Source organism: Prionailurus viverrinus, chromosome A2, assembly GCF_022837055.1.
Source record: "Prionailurus viverrinus isolate Anna chromosome A2, UM_Priviv_1.0, whole genome shotgun sequence".
Lineage (NCBI taxonomy): Eukaryota > Metazoa > Chordata > Mammalia > Carnivora > Felidae > Prionailurus > Prionailurus viverrinus.
The window spans coordinates 18,181,016-18,198,100 of record NC_062562.1 but is presented as its reverse complement, the minus strand read 5'-3'; the positions used below and the strand labels follow the sequence as shown (position 1 = coordinate 18,198,100).

The following is a 17,085-nucleotide window of genomic DNA, read 5'->3' as shown; positions in this document are numbered from 1 at the left end:
GGAACTTATGACCCCTGAGGGAAATAAGTCAGACACAAAAGACAAATATTGTATGATTCCACTCAAATGAGGTATCTAGAATATACAAATTCGTAGAGACCGAAGTAGAATATAATAGAAGTTGCCAGGGGCTAGAGTGAGGAGAAAATGGTAACCATTAAGCAACTATTTCAGAACTCTGGTACCCGATCAGACAACAAGGAAAGTACTTGATGAAGGAAGAGTGGGGCTTGAACCAGCCACCATCCCCCATTCCTCAGGGTTATGGGGATAGCAGCTCCCCAAAAGCAGCTGACTGATTTCAAGGCAGGCAGTGGATCTGATGCTGTCTCCAGGTAGTTTCAGAATTGAGTTGAATTGTCAGACTCCCAGTTAATGTTGGAGAACTGCTTGGTGGTGTGGAATAAATGCACACATTGGAATTGGTGTCAGAATCCTAAAAAACATAGAGAAAACCAAGAGCTGCTTCTCTGAAAAGGCCAACAACATTGGCAAACTTTTAAATAAATTGACTAAGAGAAAAAAGACAAATTATTAAAATCAGAAATGAAAATGGGGACGTTGTTACCAATTTTACAGAAATAGAAAGGATTGTGAACAATTGTACACCAACAAATTGGATAGCCTAATTAAAATGTACAAATTTCTAGAAACACAGAAACCAACAACACTGACTGACTCAAAGAAGAGAAAGAAAACATGAATAGACCTACAACTAGTAAGGGGATTGAATCAGTATTCAAAAAACTCCCAGGGTGCCTGGTTGGCTCAGTTGGTTGAGTGTTGAGCTCCTGATTTCGGCTCAGGTCATGATCCCAGGGTTGTAGGATGGAGCCCCACATAAGGCTCTGCACTGAGCATGGAGCTTGCTTAAGATTCTCTTCCGGGGTGCCTGGGTGGCTTAGTCGGTTAAGTGTCTGACCGGCTCAGGTCATGATCTCATGGTCTGTGAGTTCGAGCCCCACATCAGGCTCTGTGCTGACAGCTCGGAGCCTGGAGCCTGCTTCAGATTCTGTGTCTCCCTCTCTCTCTGACCCTCCCCCGTTCACTCTCTGTCTCTCTCTGTCTCAAAAATAAACATTAAAAAAAATGTTTAAAAAAGATTCTCTCCCTCTGCCCTTCTTCCACTCACACCTTCTCTCTCTCTCTCTCTCTCTCTCTCTCAAAATAAATAAGTCTTAAAAGAAAGAAAAGCGCAGGACCACATAGCTTCACTGGTGTTTCTACAAAACATTAAAAAAAAGACTGGGATGCCTGGGTGGCTCAGTGGGTTAAGTGTCCCAAATTGTGATTTCAGCTCAGGTCGTGATATAACAATTTGTGAGATAGAGCCCAGCTCCCAGCGTGGAGCCTGCACACACACACAACAAACAAACATTTAAAAAAAAATAAAACTTAAAGACTCACACCAAAAGACACTATCTGCATAGTAAAAAGGCAACCACAGAAGGGAGAAAGTATTTTCAAGCCATATATCTGATGAGGGATAATATCCAGAATACGTAGAGAACTTCTAAAACTCAACAACAAAAATCCAATTCAAAAATAGACAAAAGACTTGAACAGACATTTCTCCAAAGAAGATATCTGAGTGGCCAATAAGCCCATTAAAAGGTGCTCAATATCAGGGCGCTTGGGTGGCTCAGTCAGTTAAGCATCCAACTCTTGATATCAGCCCAGGTCATGATCTCTCAGTTTGTGGGATCAAGCCCCACATTGGGCTCTGTGCTGTCAGCACAGAGCCTGCTTGGGCTTCTCTCTCTCCCTTTCTCTCTTCCTCTCCTCCCCCTCCCCCAAAATAAGTAAACTGTAAAAAAAGGTTGTTTTTTTTTAATTAAAGATGCTCAATACCATAAATCATTGGGGAAGTGCAAATCAAAACTACCATGAGATACCACCTCGCACCCACTGGGATGGCTACTATCTAAAAAACAAAACAAGGGCTAGGGAGGATTTGGACAAATAGGAACCCTTGTGTACTGTTGGTGGGAATGTAAAATGGTACATCCACTGTGTAAAACAATATGGTGGCTCCTCAAAAAATTAAAAATAGAATTACCATATGATCCAGCAATTCCACTTCTGTGTATATATCCAAAAGAAATGGAAGCAGGATCTCAAAGAGATATTTGTACACACCCATGTTCATAACACCAATATTCACAATAGCCCAAAAATGGAAGCCACCCAATAGCCATCCATTAATGAATGGATAAGCGAAATGTATATACATGTAAGGACTGTTATGTGGCCTTAAAAAGGAAGGAAATTCTGTAATATGTTACAATATGGATGGACCTTGGAGATAGTTGCTAAGTGAAATAAACCAGTCACAAAAAGACACTCTAGCCCTAATTTCTATACCTAGTACATATGACACACTCAGTAAATGTTTACTGAGTGAAAAGAAAATTGCATACTACTTCATATTCATTATGATGGGTATGTTTTATTTTTTTTTAAGTTTACTTATTTTGAGAGAGAGAGAGGAAGAGGAAGAGGAAGAGAGAGAATCCCAAGCAGGCTCTGCACTGCCAGTAGTGCTTGAATCCATGAGTAGTGAGATCATGACCTGAGTTGAAGTCGGACACTTAACCAACTAAGCCACCCAGGCAGTCCAGGTATAAGGTTTTTTTTTAAACGAAAAACCAGCGTTGAGTACAATGTGGAGAAATAGGAATTTTGTACGCTGCTGGTGGAAAACAGCTGTTGGTCTCTCAAAAAAAGTAAGCATTACTGTACAACCCAGCAATTCTACTCCTAGGTATTTCCCCAAAGAATTGAAAACAAATACTCAAATACATTTTCAAGAATGATCATAGCAGCCTATTCATAATATCCTAAAGGTGGAAACAACTCAAATGTCCATCAACAGGTGACTGGATAAACGATTCATGATATATGCATGTGATGGAATATTATTCAGCCATAAAAAAGGAATGTAGTACCGGAGCGCCTGGGTGGCTCAGTTGGTTGAGCATCTGACTCTTGGTTTATGGCTCAGGTCATGATCTCACAGTTTGTGGGTTCAGCACCTGTGTTGGGCTCTGTGCTGACAATGTGGAGCCTGTTTGGGATTCTCTCTCTCTCTCTCTCTCTCTCTCTCTCTCTGCCCTTCCCTGACTCACTCTCTCTGTCTCTCTCTCAAAAATAAATAAATTAAAAAAAAAAAAAAAAAGGAATGAAGTACCAATACATGCTACAGTCTGGATGAACCTCAAAAATACACTAAGTGAAAGCAGATATCAAAGGTCACATTTTGTATGATTCCTTTCACAGAAATATCCAGAATATGCAAATCCCTAGAGACAGAAAGAATCTAAGTGTTTGCCAGGGGATTGGGGTAGGGGATAAGTAGTGATTATTTAATGTGGTGGGGGTGTTCTTCAGTGGGTTGTGAAAAAGTTTTGCAGGGTGCCTGGGTGGCTCAGTCGGTTAAGCGTCTGACTTCGGCTCAGATGGTGATCTCACGGTTTGTGAGTTCGAGCCCTGCGTCCAGCTCTGTGCTGACAGCTCAGAGCCTGAAGCCTGCTTAGGATTCTGTGTCCCTCTCTCTCTGTTCCTCCCCTGCTCTGACTCTGTCTCTCTCAAAAATAAATAAAGATTTTAAAAAGAATTTTTTTAATAAAAAGTTTTGAAACTAGAGAGAGGTGGTGGCTGTACAACATTGTGAGTACACTAAATGCCACTTTACAATGGTTATTTTAACATTATATGAATGTTACCTCAGTTTAAAAAATGAACTTATGGGGCGCCTGGGTGGGTCAGTTGGTTGAGCGTCCTACTTCGGCTCAGGTCATGATCTCATGGTTTATGAATTTGAGCCCTGCATCAGGCTCTGTGCTGACAGCTCGGAGCCCACTTTGGATCCTCTGTCCCCCTCTCTCTCTTCACCTTCCCCTCTCACACTCTCTCTCTTTCTCAAAAATAAATAAACATTAAAAAAAAAAAAAAAAAGAACTTATGACCACATCTGGTTTAGCTACTGTGCAGTTTTGTGGGGAACTGTGGTCTGTCGTCTGGAGAACTGGCCCCTGGTTCCTAAAGAAGGCAGAAGGACACATCGTGGGTGAGGGGTACACAGGACCTCTACGTTTTTTGCAACTTCCTTGGAGTCTATAATTATTTCAAAATAAAAATTCAAATGAAAAGTAAGGACACATGTGATCATGGCTGCCACTCTTAGGTCTGGCACTCAGAGACTGACCACCCTCTTTGAGTCCTAAGACTCATCCCTGACTGGTCACCTAGGACTGCAATCTGTCCTAGGCTGGCAGCTGTGGGCAAGGGGGAATCCTTATCCTCTGAGGAGTTGGTCCAGGGCCAAGCAGGTGGGTATTCCCAAAGATGCCAGGCTCCACCTGGGTCTGTGGTTTGGGCCCCGGGAGCAGGACAATGTAATTTCATAAGCTCCCACAGCCTCTGGGATGGGACTGGCTCTACCCTGTGTGGTGGACAAGGTGAGTCCTCAGGACACGGGGGTTCCTGCCAGCACTCTGGGCAGGAAGCCCATTCAGGCAGCCACACTGGGGGGGATGGGGCCTGAGGTTTGGGACATCTAGAGAGCCACAGGAGACCATCGCCTCCAGCCCACATGGATCCCTCCCGTGGCTTCCTTCCTCAAGAAAGATACCTGCTCTCACAGAGGCCAAATAAACCCAGGAGTTCTGTCCCACTTTGCCTGTGACTTACAGCTGCCAGAACCGTTCAGGATGGTCTGGAGGCAGGACTAGCAGGACTAAGCCGGCTCAGTCTAGTTTTACTTTCACTTTCATTTCCCCTGAAATGACGGAGGAGCCAGGAAGAAAGCTGTGACTGGTATCGTCCTTCAGTCCCGTAGACAAAGTGCCTGTGTGCACTAGCCACAGTGAGGCACTGGCCTCTGCTAGCACAGCCTCCCATGCAGCGACCGCGTCTATAAGCGCTGCAGCCTGTTGTCCAGCCGCAGGATGGCTGCCCCGGAGACCTCCAAGTTGCTGGATAAGGAGCGATACTCACGGCAGCTGTGAGGCCCGAGGCGGGGAAGGGAATGGGGTGGCTTTCTGACTTCTGGTCGCCGATCGCCTACCTTCTTTTTCCCCATCCGCAGGTATGTGCTGGACTTGCCGGCCATGCAGAAGATTCAGGGAGCGAAGGTCCTGCTGTCAGGCCTTCAGGGCCTGGGGGCTGAGGTGGCCAAAAACCTGGTCCTGATGGGTGTGGGCAGCCTCACTCTGCATGATCCCCACCCTACCTGTTGGTCTGACCTGGCTGCCCAGGTGAGGGTCAGCTGGGGTGGTGGGGTGGGTGGCTATGCTTCCCAGACCAAGGACCCGAGAGAAATCTCCGTGCTCAAGCCAGACTACTGTGTCCCTCTCTAGTTTTTCCTCTCAGAGCAGGACTTGGAAAGAAGCAGGGCTGAGGCATCTCAAGAACTTGTGGCTAAGCTTAACAGAGCTGTCCAGGTATGCATCCACACAGGTGACATCACTGAGGAGCTGCTGCTGGACTTCCAGGTACCCTCCCTGCCCCCCTCTCCGTATGAGCCCAGTCCCTTCCTCTAGCCCTGAGCTGAGCAGCGGTTCTGGCCCTGCTGATCACGGGGTCCATCCAGGTAGTGGTGCTGACCACCTCGAAGCTGGAGGAGCAGCTGAAGTTGGGCACTTTATGCCACAAGCTCGGAGTCTGCTTTCTGGTGGCCGATACCCGGGGCCTTGTGGGGTGAGCAAGGCTCCCTGCCTGGCCTACCACATCACAGGCAGCAACTGGTCCCAGTGCTATTCCTAGCTCCAGGCTTGCTCTAGTGCCCCTCCACCCAGCCCCAGGCCTGTCCCAGCATCCCCTTCTGGTTCTGGTCCCCAGTCCCACCCCTCTGCTTCTTCCACCCCAGCCTCCAGACCCGCTCAGTAAGTCCCTCAAACTCTAGCTTCCAAGCCTCTCCCAGTATCCCTTCCCAGTGCTGGCTCTCTGAGCTTGCCCTAGTGTCTCCCACGCTTCACCACAAGCATGGCGATTAACCACTGAGCCGTCTCAGTGACCCCTGCCACCACACCACAGGCAGTTGTTCTGTGACTTTGGTGAGGACTTCACTGTGCAGGATCCTACAGAGGCAGAACCCCTGACAGCTGCTATCCAGCACATCTCCCAGGTGGGTGTTGAAGTGTGGGGTACTCACCTGCTGACCCAGGAGGGCACCCCTGAACCAAGCCTCCTCTTCTCCAGGGCTCCCCTGGAATTCTTACTCTGAAAAAAGAGGCCCACAACTTCTGCGATGGGGATTTGGTGACTTTCTCGGGCATTAAGGGCATGGTGGAGCTCAATGGCTGTGATCCCCGGCCTATCCATGTGAACGGTAAGCCAACCCTCTCCACTTCCAGGCCCAGCACCCAAGCCCCAACTGGGGGCACACACAGCCTGGCTCTGGTCCTTGGGGGTAGGTTCTCTTCCACCTTCCTCAGCATGGAGCAAGGTCAAGGACACAGATGCAAGACAGGATAGAGTATAAAGAACTACTCCGGTTCAGAGATCATACTGACGAGGCTGGATCTCCCCTAGGGGACAGAACCTTGGAGATTGGGGACACAGCAAATTTCTCCTGTTACTTGAGTGGTGGGACTGTCACTGAGGTCAAGAGGCCCAAGACTGTGAGCCATGTGAGTGCAAGTGCATCTGAAGTAGGGGAGCTTCAAGGGGCCCACAGTCTTCTGAACCTGACCCTGAGCTAAGTACCTGCTACAGAAGCCCCTGGATGTAGCTCTGCTCCAGCCCCGTGTGGTGGCCCAGAGTTCCCAGGAAGCTCGCCGCGCCCGCTGCCTACATCAGGCCTTCCGTGCCCTGCACCAGTTCCAGCACCTCAATGGCCGCCTGCCCCGGCCCTGGGATCCTGTGAGTGGCCCCTCTGCTCTTCCTTGAGCCTCTGTCTTATTGGGGTCTCACCTGCCAGGAGGCAACAATGATTATCTCACAGGCCCAAGTTATAATCCCAGAGGCATTTTCCCACTTACATATAGGAAATGATAACACTGTCTCTAGGCCAGAGAGAGGGTCCCTGAAAGTACCAGGCACAAAGGCTGGGGACCCCGCCACCTCCTAACCATTCAGTTCTAAGGTGAAATCTCTACCCGTGTTGGTGAAGCCCTCAAGGGCATTGTCTAGGCGTTCTCTGGTGGGGCTGCACAGTCTGGCAACTGGTTTGGGCCTTCACACTTAGGCTCTGCTTCCACTTCTCTGGAAATGGGGGGTGGCTGCATAAAGGGTTTGAGCAGGGAATGGAGCTCAGGCCAGGGCTGCCGTACCCACAGAGTTCTACCCCACAGGTTGATGCAGAGATGGTGGTGGGCCTGGCCCAGTCCCTGGAACCACTGAAGGGGACAGAAGGAGAGCCGCTGGAAGAGCCTCTGGATGAGGCTCTCGTGCAGACAGTCGCCCTGAGTAGTGCTGGTGGCTTGAGCCCCATGGCAGCCATGTTGGGTGCGGTGGCCGCCCAGGAAGTGCTGAAAGTGAGCACAGGCACAGGCAGGGTGGGACTGGGAAGGGTGTGGAGGTAAGTGTGGGTGCCAGAGAGTGCCCAGTACCAGACAGTGGCCTTGGAGGCTTCGCCAATCTGGTGAAGCCCAGCCAGGATCCTAGCAGCTCTGGAGCTGGCAGGAGTCCCTACACTAAAATGCTGGCCTCTAGGCAATCTCCGGGAAGTTCATGCCCCTGGACCAGTGGCTTTACTTTGATGCCCTCGATTGCCTTCCAGAAGACGGGGAGCCCCATCCCAAACCAGAGGACTGTGCTCCGGTAAGAACCTGGGGTAGGGGTGCAAGCTTTCTCCAAATTCAGAACTAGGGAAGGAACAGGAAGAACGATCCAGAGATCCTGACCTGGAAAAGTTAGCGTAAGACAGAGACACAGCACAGGCCAGTGGCCATCACTGACCCCTGTCTGTGTCTTCTAGAGACATTGTCGCTATGATGGGCAAATTGCAGTGTTTGGGGCTGGTTTTCAGGAGAAGCTGAGCCGCCAGCACTACCTCCTGGTGAGCTTTGTGGTCCAGTTGGGAGATGTCTGTGGGAGGGCCAGGCCAGGCCCTCTGGCTAAGGCTGCTCCTGCTGGCAGGTGGGTGCTGGAGCTATCGGTTGTGAGTTGCTCAAAGGTTTTGCCCTAGTGGGCCTCGGGGCTGGCGCCAGCGGGGGAGTGACTGTTGCCGACATGGACCACATAGAGCGCTCCAATCTCAGCCGTCAGTTCCTCTTCAGGACCCAGGACATTGGTGTGAGTGCCGGCCCCTACCCACACCTAGCATCCTGGACGATCCTCCCACAGTGCCCCCCAACACCCCCAGCATCTTCCTGCTCTCTTTTCAGAGGCCTAAGGCAGAGGTAGCTGCAGAGGCTGCTCGCCGCCTGAACTCAGACTTGCAGGTGACCCCACTCATCTACCCACTGGATCCCACTACAGAGCACATCTATGGGAACAACTTCTTCTCCCGTGTGGACGGTGTGGCTGCTGCCCTGGACAGTTTCCAGGCCCGTAAGCACTCGCCCTTGAAACTCAGCCCCTTGGTCAAGGCAGTGCCAGCCCCACTCCTGACCCTCTGCCCCTCTTGCTAGGGCGCTATGTGGCTGCTCGCTGCACCCACTATCTGAAGCCACTGCTGGAGGCGGGGACACATGGTACCTTGGGACATGCTTCAGTGTTCATGCCGTGTGTGACTGAGACCTACAGAGCCCCTGCCTCAGCTATCGCTTCTGAGAATGCTACCTACCCTGTCTGCACCCTGCGGCACTTCCCCAACACAGTCGAGCACACCGTGCAGGTAGGACGCACCCCAGAAAGGCCTAGCCCACCCAGCTCAGTCCTCAGCTGTAGACTGATTCCCCGTGTGACACCTCATGGTTCCTCTCTCCCCCACAGTGGGCCCGGGATGAGTTTGAGGGGCTCTTCCGTCTGTCTGCTGAGACCATCAACCGCCACCAACAGTAAGGCCACCAAGAGGGGTGGACGGGAGGGGCGCCTGGGTGGCTCAGTCGGTTAAGCATCCGACTCTTGGTTTTGCTCAGGTCATGATCTCATGGATCTTGAGTTGGGGCCCCTTGTTGGGCTCTGTGCTGACAGCATAGAACCCACTTGGTATCCTCTCTCTGCCTCTCTCTCTGCCCCTCCCGTGTACTCTCTCTCTCTCTCTCAAAATAAATAACTTAAAAAAATAAAAAAATAAAAAAAGAGGGGTGGACGGGAGCCCTCTAGCACCAGAGGGCTACCCCTAGCTAGCCCCTAGCACCAGAATCTTCAGGGCTTTAGCCTCGTAACCCTTCCTCTGTCCGCAGGGCACCCACTTCTCTGGCAGAACCAGATGGGCTAAAGGTGCTGACCCTGCTGCAGGAGGTGCTGGGTGTCCTAAGAGAGCGTCCACAGACCTGGCAAGACTGTGTGGTGTGGGCTCTTGGCCACTGGCAACTATGCTTCCATGACGGCATCATGCAGCTCCTCAATCGTTTCCCACCTGATAAAGTGGGTAGCTAGGGATTGGGAGGCTGAGGGCTCAGGGGAACCAGACCGAGCCCAGCAGCCTCCATTTCCTTAGGTGCTTGAGGATGGAACTCTTTTCTGGTCAGGTTCCAAACAGTGTCCGCAGCCCTTGCAGTTTGATGCCAGCCAAGTAAGTGGGGTCCCTTAGGAACCCCAAGATGGGGATGTGACCCCTCAGAGCAGAAGTGGGCCCCTGTTCTTCAGAGATAAGCAGATGCTGAGGGAGATTGCTGTGTTTGTGCGCATGTGGGTGTCCACGTGTGACACAGAGGCAGACACTCAGATCCACAAATGGGTGGTGACCCCTACTCCATGTACCTGTACATGCTCGCTCTACCCATGCGTCTTCCCATGCTCTTGCTCTGACTGCAGGACACACACCTCCTCTATGTGCTGGCGGCTGCTAACTTGTATGCCCAGATGCATGGACTGCCTGGCTCACGGGACCAGACTGCACTCAGGGAACTACTGAAGTTGCTGCCACTGCCTGTCCCCCAGAACCTGGTCCCCATCTTTCCTAACGACCTGGAGCTAGCTCGGGCTTCTGCTGAGTTTGGTGAGGCTCCTGACCTCTAGCCCCCTATGCTGCCATCCAAAGGCATGCCCTGTCCTCAGCTTATGCTGAAGAAGGAAGATGGGGCCTGGGGACCCTGCAGCCAAATCACTATCTCTCAGGCCCTCTGATTTTGCTTCTCTCAAGGCTTGGGCTCATCCTCTAGCCCCTCAGTAGGCACTCTCCCTGCTACCCATACCCCTGCACCTCTATTCCCATGGCAGATTCTCAGCAACCCCCCCCCCCCACAAACCTAGTTATGTTCCCCAGGTGAGGACGGAGATAATTGGTACACGCATGCAGGCACACACACACACAAGTAGGGCTGGGGCTGCTTGAGAGGAGACTGCACTATCATTCAGGGGGTCTCCCTGAAAGTGGCAAGTTTAGTCTTAGGAGAGACCAAGAATAGGCACCAGGCTCCAGGGAGAACACAGAAGGTAGGGGCTAAGAGCTTCTAACCCCTTCCTCTGACAGGCCCTGAGCAATTGAAGAAACTGCACAAAGTCCTGGAAGTCTGGAGTGGGAGCCCTCCCCTCGAGCCCCTGAAGTTTGAGAAGGTGGGAGTCCAAGTAGGGGTGAAGGGACAAGTTGGAGAAGATTGTTGGGGAAGTTCAAGAGCTAGGAAAGTAGCTTTGAAGTCCCTTGGCCTGAATCCTCCTCCCAGCAGGACCCCAAAAGCAGATCACCTTCCCTGAGCCTCAGCTTCCTTACCTGATAAGTGGGGAGATGTAAGCATCCATCCCACAGGATTATGGGAAGACCTGTACAGTGACACGTGGTCAGCCATGGCTAGGGACTCTGGGGCAGTGTTAACATGACTGTGACTTGGGCCTCACAGGACAATGATAGCAACTTCCATGTGGACTTTGTGGCAGCGGCAGCAAGCCTGCGAGCTCAGAACTATGGGATCCCCCCTGCCAACCACGCCCAGGTAACCCTGCCCTTTGGGGCCCAGGCCTAGAGGTGGAGGTCAAACCCTAGCCCTACACCTTGGGTCCAGACCAAATCTCTTGTCCTTGGCAGAGCAAGCGAATTGTGGGCCAGATTATTCCAGCCATTGTCACCACTACAGCAGCTGTGGCTGGCTTGGTGGGCCTGGAGCTGTATAAGGTGGTGAATGGGCCACGGCCCCTCAGTGCTTTTCGCCACAGCCACCTGCATCTGGCTGAAAACCGCTTTAGCCGCTGGGTGCCTTGCGCCCCAGCCATCCAGAAGGTGAGCCCTTGACACCCCCCCCCCCCCACGCTCACACATACACACACACACACACACACACACACACACACACACGAGGCCTGGGTTCTCCTTGCACCTACCAAAACAGGCTCTACTCTGGCTTTGGGTTTGTACCAGAACCCAGACTCTGGGGGAGTCCTTAAGACTCCCTCCAGCCCCCTTCCTGCTGTGAAGCCAGACTGGGACCTGTCAGACACAGGAAGCAGCCGTCAGCCACCCCCACCCCCATCCCTCCACAGCCTGGGTCTGGGGGAGCTGCAGCTTTAACTCATTAGTGGAGCCAGATATCCCTCACAGCCTCCACCAGCCCTAAGGGGGAGGTGGTAGGGAGGGAGGACTAGAGCCCTAGCCCCAAACAGAGCCTAACTTCAGCCTGCATGGCATGGGGATCCTGGCCCACACTCTCCAAGCTGAGTTAAAGGCCACTGAGCTCACCAGTTGCGCGGGGGGGGGGGTGGGGGTGGGTGGGGGGGGGAGGGTTGTGTGCGTCTAAGTGCACAGGGGTCTGGGCATCCCTGGCCCTGAGGTTTGTGGCCATGGAGGGAGGATGCTGGCACATCTGTGTGCCAGATGGGAGTACAGGACTCTTCTTCAATGTGGGCTTACATGGGTGTGCATGTGAGTACACATGCAGGCATTCCCAGGCTTGTGTCCATGTGTGTTCCTTCGAGTGCAGGGCTGTGGATGCCCCTGGCTGTGTGCCCAGGCTAGGCAGTAGTTAGTTGGCATTTTCTTGGGGCACAGGAGAGGGGGTGGAGAGAATACCCTCACCAAGGGAGAGGGGAGAGGTCATGGGCCAGCACTGGGCTTTTGCTGGGGTCCCTCAGGGCACAGTACACAGAGCCCCTTTGTGAAGGGCTTCTAGCACATAAGCTGCCTTTGTCTGCGGTAGAGGGGGAGGGAGCAAGGGAGGATCCCCCCCAACTCACCTCTGGCCTCATCTCAGCTTGACCCCACTGTGCTTTCTGGAGGCAGGGGTCTGTCCTGGCTGCCTTGCCACCCTCAGCTCCAGTCACCAGAATCCCAAGATTTTTGAAATGGGGAAGGAAAGGGGACAGGAAGAGGAGGCCCTTGCAGACTGTGTCCCTGCTGGGGTCTCAGCCAGTGGGGCCCTAGTGGTCATTGTGCCCCTTGATACTCTGTGCCCACATAGCCCAAGGCCCTGGCAATACAGGATGAGGGGGCAGGATGTACCCCCCAGCTTCCAGCCTTGCATTTGAGGATCAAGCTGCTTTATCGGAGACTGCAGCGGCCCTGCTCCTGTTTCCTCAGGAAGCAACGCCCCCCCTACACACACACACACACACACACACACATACAACCAGCCTGTGTGATGGATTGCCTGTTTCCCTGTGCGGGGGCCCCATAGCCCCATTTCCTGTGCTGGCCCCAGCATAGGCGGGGAGGGTACTGAGACTCTGGGCCCAGATCCCACCTTCCAACCCCCCCCCCCCCCCCCCCCCCGCCCCGGGGCTTCTGCTTCCTGCCTCTAGTCCAGCTCCTCCCCTAGGAAAGGGGCCATCAGCTGCTGGTAATGGGTAGGGGGAGGGTGTGTGTGAGAAGCTTCTCATTCCTCCCCCCACCACCCCCAGTGCCATCACCTGACATGGACCTGGACCTGTTGGGACCGCCTGAAGGTGCCTGCTGGGCAGCCAGAAAGGACCCTGAAGTCGTTGCTGGCCCATCTCCAGGTGAGCCCCATTCCTCCTCCTCGCCTTCAGTCTTGGCCCAGCCTGGTCTAGCTGGCACTTGACCTGACTCTCTCTAGGAACGGTATGGGCTGAGGGTGAAGATGCTGCTGCACGGCAAGGCCCTACTCTACTCAGCAGGATGGTCACCTGAAAAGCAGGCCCAGCACCTGGCCCTTCGGTGAGCCCGCACCTGGCTTTAGCCAGGACTTGTTCTGTCCCTGGAGGTTGGAGGTGGGAGACATGATGAAGTCTTTCCTCCTCCCAACCCCATTTGGGCCTCTCACACCCTCCTGAAGCTTTCTTTTGCCAAATGGAGCCAGCAAATGGGCTGGGGGTGGGGTGAGGGCTGAAAGCCTGAGGAGGGGCCTCCAAGCTGCCTGCTTGGCCGGCCCCATTAGCTCCTCCACACCCCCCATTAGCTCCTCCACACCCTGTTAAGCCCCCCTTTCACGGCCCACTCCCAGGGGACTCACAGCTTCCTGCCTCCTGCCCGCCCTGCCTGCTGCTCCTAAAATAGTTTCAGATGTTTCCTGTCTTAAGCTGCTCCTGCCCCTGGCTTGGGCTCCTTATGGCCCATCAGCACCCCCTGGTCCATGTCAGGTCACTCTGCCTACCACTGCTCACCTACCCAATCTCTCCCAACCTCTTTCCCCCACCCCACACTACCAGGGTGACCAAACTGGTGCAGCAGGTGACAAGCCGGATGCTTGAGCCTGGGCAGCGGATGCTGGTGCTGGAGCTCAGCTGTGAGGGTGAGGAGGAGGACACTACCTTCCCACCCTTGCACTACGAGCTGTGACAAGGCAGCAGCCCTATCACCTGGCTCTATAGAGCCCTGCATCCTGAGCCCACAGTAGGCACTCAATAAATGCTTGTTGAAGGAGGGTGTAAGTGGAGAGGATGGATGGCAAAACATGGGGCAGTAATGCACAGGGTGGGTGATGTGGGCATGACAGGGACCCCTGCAGGGAAGGAAAAGGCTCTTTAGCTTCACCTGCCTGGGTTGCACCTCAAAGGGCTGGGGCCACCTCCTAGAGCCTCAGGGGTATGGAACCAGGATAGACCAGAGAAAGGCCTTTATTGTCCCAGGCTGGAGGGCAGGGTCAGAGGTAGCTGACATCATTGCAGATGATGGGTTGACGGCTTCGGCAGCTCATGAGGGCTGCAAATCGTGAGACATCTGCAGGCAGTTCAGGTTCCGGGCGAGGTGGGCATGACAGTCGCTTTCCTGCCATAGCAGCCCTGCGTGCCCTGGCCAGCTGGCGCCGCAGCTGCTCAGAGAGCCCAAGCAGGAACTGAGGGGGCCGAGCACGGGCACGGGGACCACCACTATCATCCCCCTCACCTGCTGCCTCTGGTAGCTCCATCCAGTTGTGCACCAAGTCAGCAAAGCAGTTGTCGCCCAGCACTAGGGGCTGGCGACTGCGACCTCTGTTCAGCAGGGCTGCAGTCCAGTCTTCAGCTTCCAAGCCCCGCCAGTGCTCCAGGCAAGCGTCTGGTGTAGACTTGGGCCGTGGTCGACGGGCAGGTGGTGCACCGGCCACAGGGGCCCTGCTAGGCAGGGGAATGCCACTGGCCGAGAGGCGCTGTCTATGGGGGGGCCATGCTGGGGGTGTTGGGTGCTGGAGTACAGGCAGCTCATCCTCTCTCCATGTGCTGCCCGACACCTCAGAGAAGCCAGAGTCCCAGTCCAGGACATGCTCCCTTGGGCTCCCCAAGGCAATACCCTTGTCTCCTGTCACCATACCTTCTTCCTCTTCCACACAGCCGACTGAGTCCTCTTCCAAGGCATCTGAGGCCCTGAGTCCATGGCTAAGCCAAACACCTGGGCCAGGTTTGGGGGATGGTGGAAGGGGGCCAGACATGGGGGGTGAGCCAGTGTCCCGGCCACACAGCTGTGGAAGAAGAGAGGGCCCAAGTTGGAAGGGTAGTGCTTGTCACCCCTGCCTACCTAGCCAAACTAGTCCCAAAGCAGAAGGCCCAGGAGGACTGGATAGGCCTGCAGGCCTGGGCAGCAAGGCCTCTAGTGGGCACAGGGCAGGCATGGGGGCGCTGGCACACGTAGCTCGTGTGACTCGCGTCAGCCGACCTGGTGGCAGTCCGGCAGGCTGCAGCACGCAGAGCTGGGCAAGTCGGTACCCGCCACCAGGGAGGGAGGCAGGGTTGTGGGCCCGCCTGCATCGGGAAGTAAGTCCTGTTCAGGGCTGGGGGTGGGGGAGCATCCCCTGTTTCCTGAGGGATTCAGCTCCCCAAAGCTCACAGCGTCTTTCAGAGAAAGAGCACTTGCCAGGTGGGGAGTAGAAGAAGTACGGGTCAGCCTGGGGTAGAAGGCATCCATAGCAGCTCTAGCACCTCTTTAGTCCCTCGCAGCCCCCTGCTCAGCCCCAAAATAAATTTCTCCCCGCCACCTCCCTCCGCTGCCCCAGCAGCTTGGCCAGCTGGGCGGCTGTTACTTGATGCCCAGGGCAGCCCCCAACAGTCCGAAACCCGATGCGGGCCATCTGGGCCATCTGCGCCTCCCCGCCCCCATCCCGCCTTGGATGGGCACTCGGGACGGCCCCCTACCCGTGTGTCGTTCGGGCCGGACGGCAGCTGGGCACCCCACACGCGTCCTCACAAGCCACACCCGCTCCCAAGTCTCACCAGTTCCCAGCGGAGCTGGCTCAGGAAGCTGTCAAGCCGAGCGCTATGCATGCCCGTGCCGGAGCCCCCGCCAGGCCTGCCAGTTCCTCTTCGAACTCCAGCGGGACCGGCGCGGAACGGGCCCAGCGGGCCGGCCAGCGGCACCCTGGCCCTCTGACTGGCGCCGCGGCTCCTCGCTCTCCGTAGCTCCCGCCGCCGCCACCGCCCCAACATCTGGCAGCCGCGCCCCGCCCCTGGTGCCGCAGCCAATGGGGCCGGGGAGGGACTGAAGTGGTCCCGCCCCTCGGGCACTGACGGGTGGATGTGCCTGACGCCCACTCCCCACTCCCCGCGAGCTCTGGGGGCGAGGGGCTGGGTTGTGTCTCGAAGCCGGGCGGGTCTGGCCTGGGACTTCCCCGACCACCCTGGGCGGTTCAGCTCACTCCAGGTTCGCTGCTTCACCTAGGACAAGTCACTTCCCCGCAGTAGCCTCAGCTTCCCCGTTTTTCCCGGGGTAGAACTGCAGTCCCTCCCGCAGGGGGCCTCAAGAGCTCGCGGATCCGGTGGCTACGCCCACGTGAGGACAGAGCGCCCCCAGCCGTCGATCTAGCAGTGTTGTGGCCCATTCCGGGCGCGACCTACTGTATTCGGTCCTGAAACCGGCCTCGACAGACCCTGGAAGTGATGGGAGGGTCCGGCCCCAATGAGGACTCCAGGAGCTCTGGACCTTGCGGCAGCACAGAGAAGGGGCTTCAGCCAAAGCCCAGCCCGCACCCTCTCGGTCTGCATCTGGGCCAAGCAAGGCGGGGCCGCCCTCTAGTGGGGAGGGCTCGGTTAGCCGCGATTCCTGCCGCAACATCCGCATTCCCTCTGCCCGCACCACTAGCCTACGGAGAGTGAGAGCAGGAGGGTTAGGGCGGCGCTCTCTGCCCAGAATGGTCCGAGTCCGTTCCTGGAGACCACTCCAGGATCCAAGGCTAGGTTCGAGGATACAGTCTAACTTGAGACAAGACTAATCAGTAGACAGAAAAATACCGGAAATGGGGGGCAGACGGGCTTGTTTGGGAGAGGGGACTCAGAGGAGGCAGCATTCTGTATGTGATCTGAGTGAGCCATCATGGGAGATAAAGAAGAGGGGTATTCTAGGGGAACCTGGGTGGCTCAGTTGGCTGAGGGTCTGACTCTTGACTTTGATTCAGGTCATGATCTCACGGTTTGGCCATGGGGCTCTGCGCTGACAGCGTACTACTGCCTGCTTGGGATTCTGTCTCCCTCTCTCTTTGCCCCTCCCCCAATTGCTCTCTATATCTCTATTAAAATAAATAAAAATACACTTAAAAAAAAAGAGGGGTATTCTAGGCAGATGGATCAGCCAGTTAAAGGCCCGGACAAGAGAGGATTTTGACAGGGCTTAAGACAAAGAAGGACCAAGTGTCTAGACAGTGGTAGTTGGGGGAATGAGGAGATCAGCAAAACCAGTCTCCT

The 17,085-nt window shown here is 54.7% G+C and overlaps 2 protein-coding genes across 4 annotated transcripts; one reads left to right on the top strand and one right to left on the bottom strand.

The window, feature by feature from the left end:
• Positions 1-4,765: 4,765 nt before the first annotated feature.
• UBA7 (ubiquitin like modifier activating enzyme 7) lies at positions 4,766-13,866 on the top strand. Of its 2 annotated transcripts, XM_047848511.1 has the most exons (24): positions 4,767-5,005; positions 5,090-5,258; positions 5,361-5,495; positions 5,594-5,700; positions 6,037-6,127; positions 6,202-6,331; positions 6,535-6,632; positions 6,718-6,864; positions 7,296-7,478; positions 7,657-7,764; positions 7,922-8,002; positions 8,083-8,238; positions 8,331-8,496; positions 8,577-8,782; positions 8,881-8,945; positions 9,294-9,477; positions 9,551-9,625; positions 9,868-10,051; positions 10,526-10,608; positions 10,890-10,982; positions 11,075-11,266; positions 12,880-12,978; positions 13,056-13,156; positions 13,648-13,866. In XM_047848511.1, exons 1-24 carry the CDS (start codon positions 4,950-4,952, stop codon positions 13,775-13,777), a joined length of 3,039 nt encoding a protein of 1,012 aa, XP_047704467.1. In that variant the 5' UTR covers positions 4,767-4,949; the 3' UTR covers positions 13,778-13,866. The 2 variants fall into 2 exon arrangements, 1 of the variants encoding a protein (XP_047704467.1); XR_007149944.1 differs by lacking the exons at positions 13,056-13,156; positions 13,648-13,866 and having other exon boundaries at positions 4,766-5,005; positions 11,052-11,266.
• A 173-nt stretch (positions 13,867-14,039) lies between these two features.
• Positions 14,040-16,341, bottom strand: INKA1 (inka box actin regulator 1). Of its 2 annotated transcripts, none has more exons than XM_047848531.1 (2): positions 15,622-16,341; positions 14,040-14,873 (listed from the first exon to the last, which is right to left on the bottom strand). In XM_047848531.1, exons 1-2 carry the CDS (start codon positions 15,832-15,834, stop codon positions 14,082-14,084), a joined length of 1,005 nt encoding a protein of 334 aa, XP_047704487.1. In that variant the 5' UTR covers positions 15,835-16,341; the 3' UTR covers positions 14,040-14,081. The 2 variants fall into 2 exon arrangements, with proteins under 2 accessions (XP_047704487.1, XP_047704490.1); XM_047848534.1 differs by having other exon boundaries at positions 15,544-15,681.
• Positions 16,342-17,085: the final 744 nt, after the last annotated feature.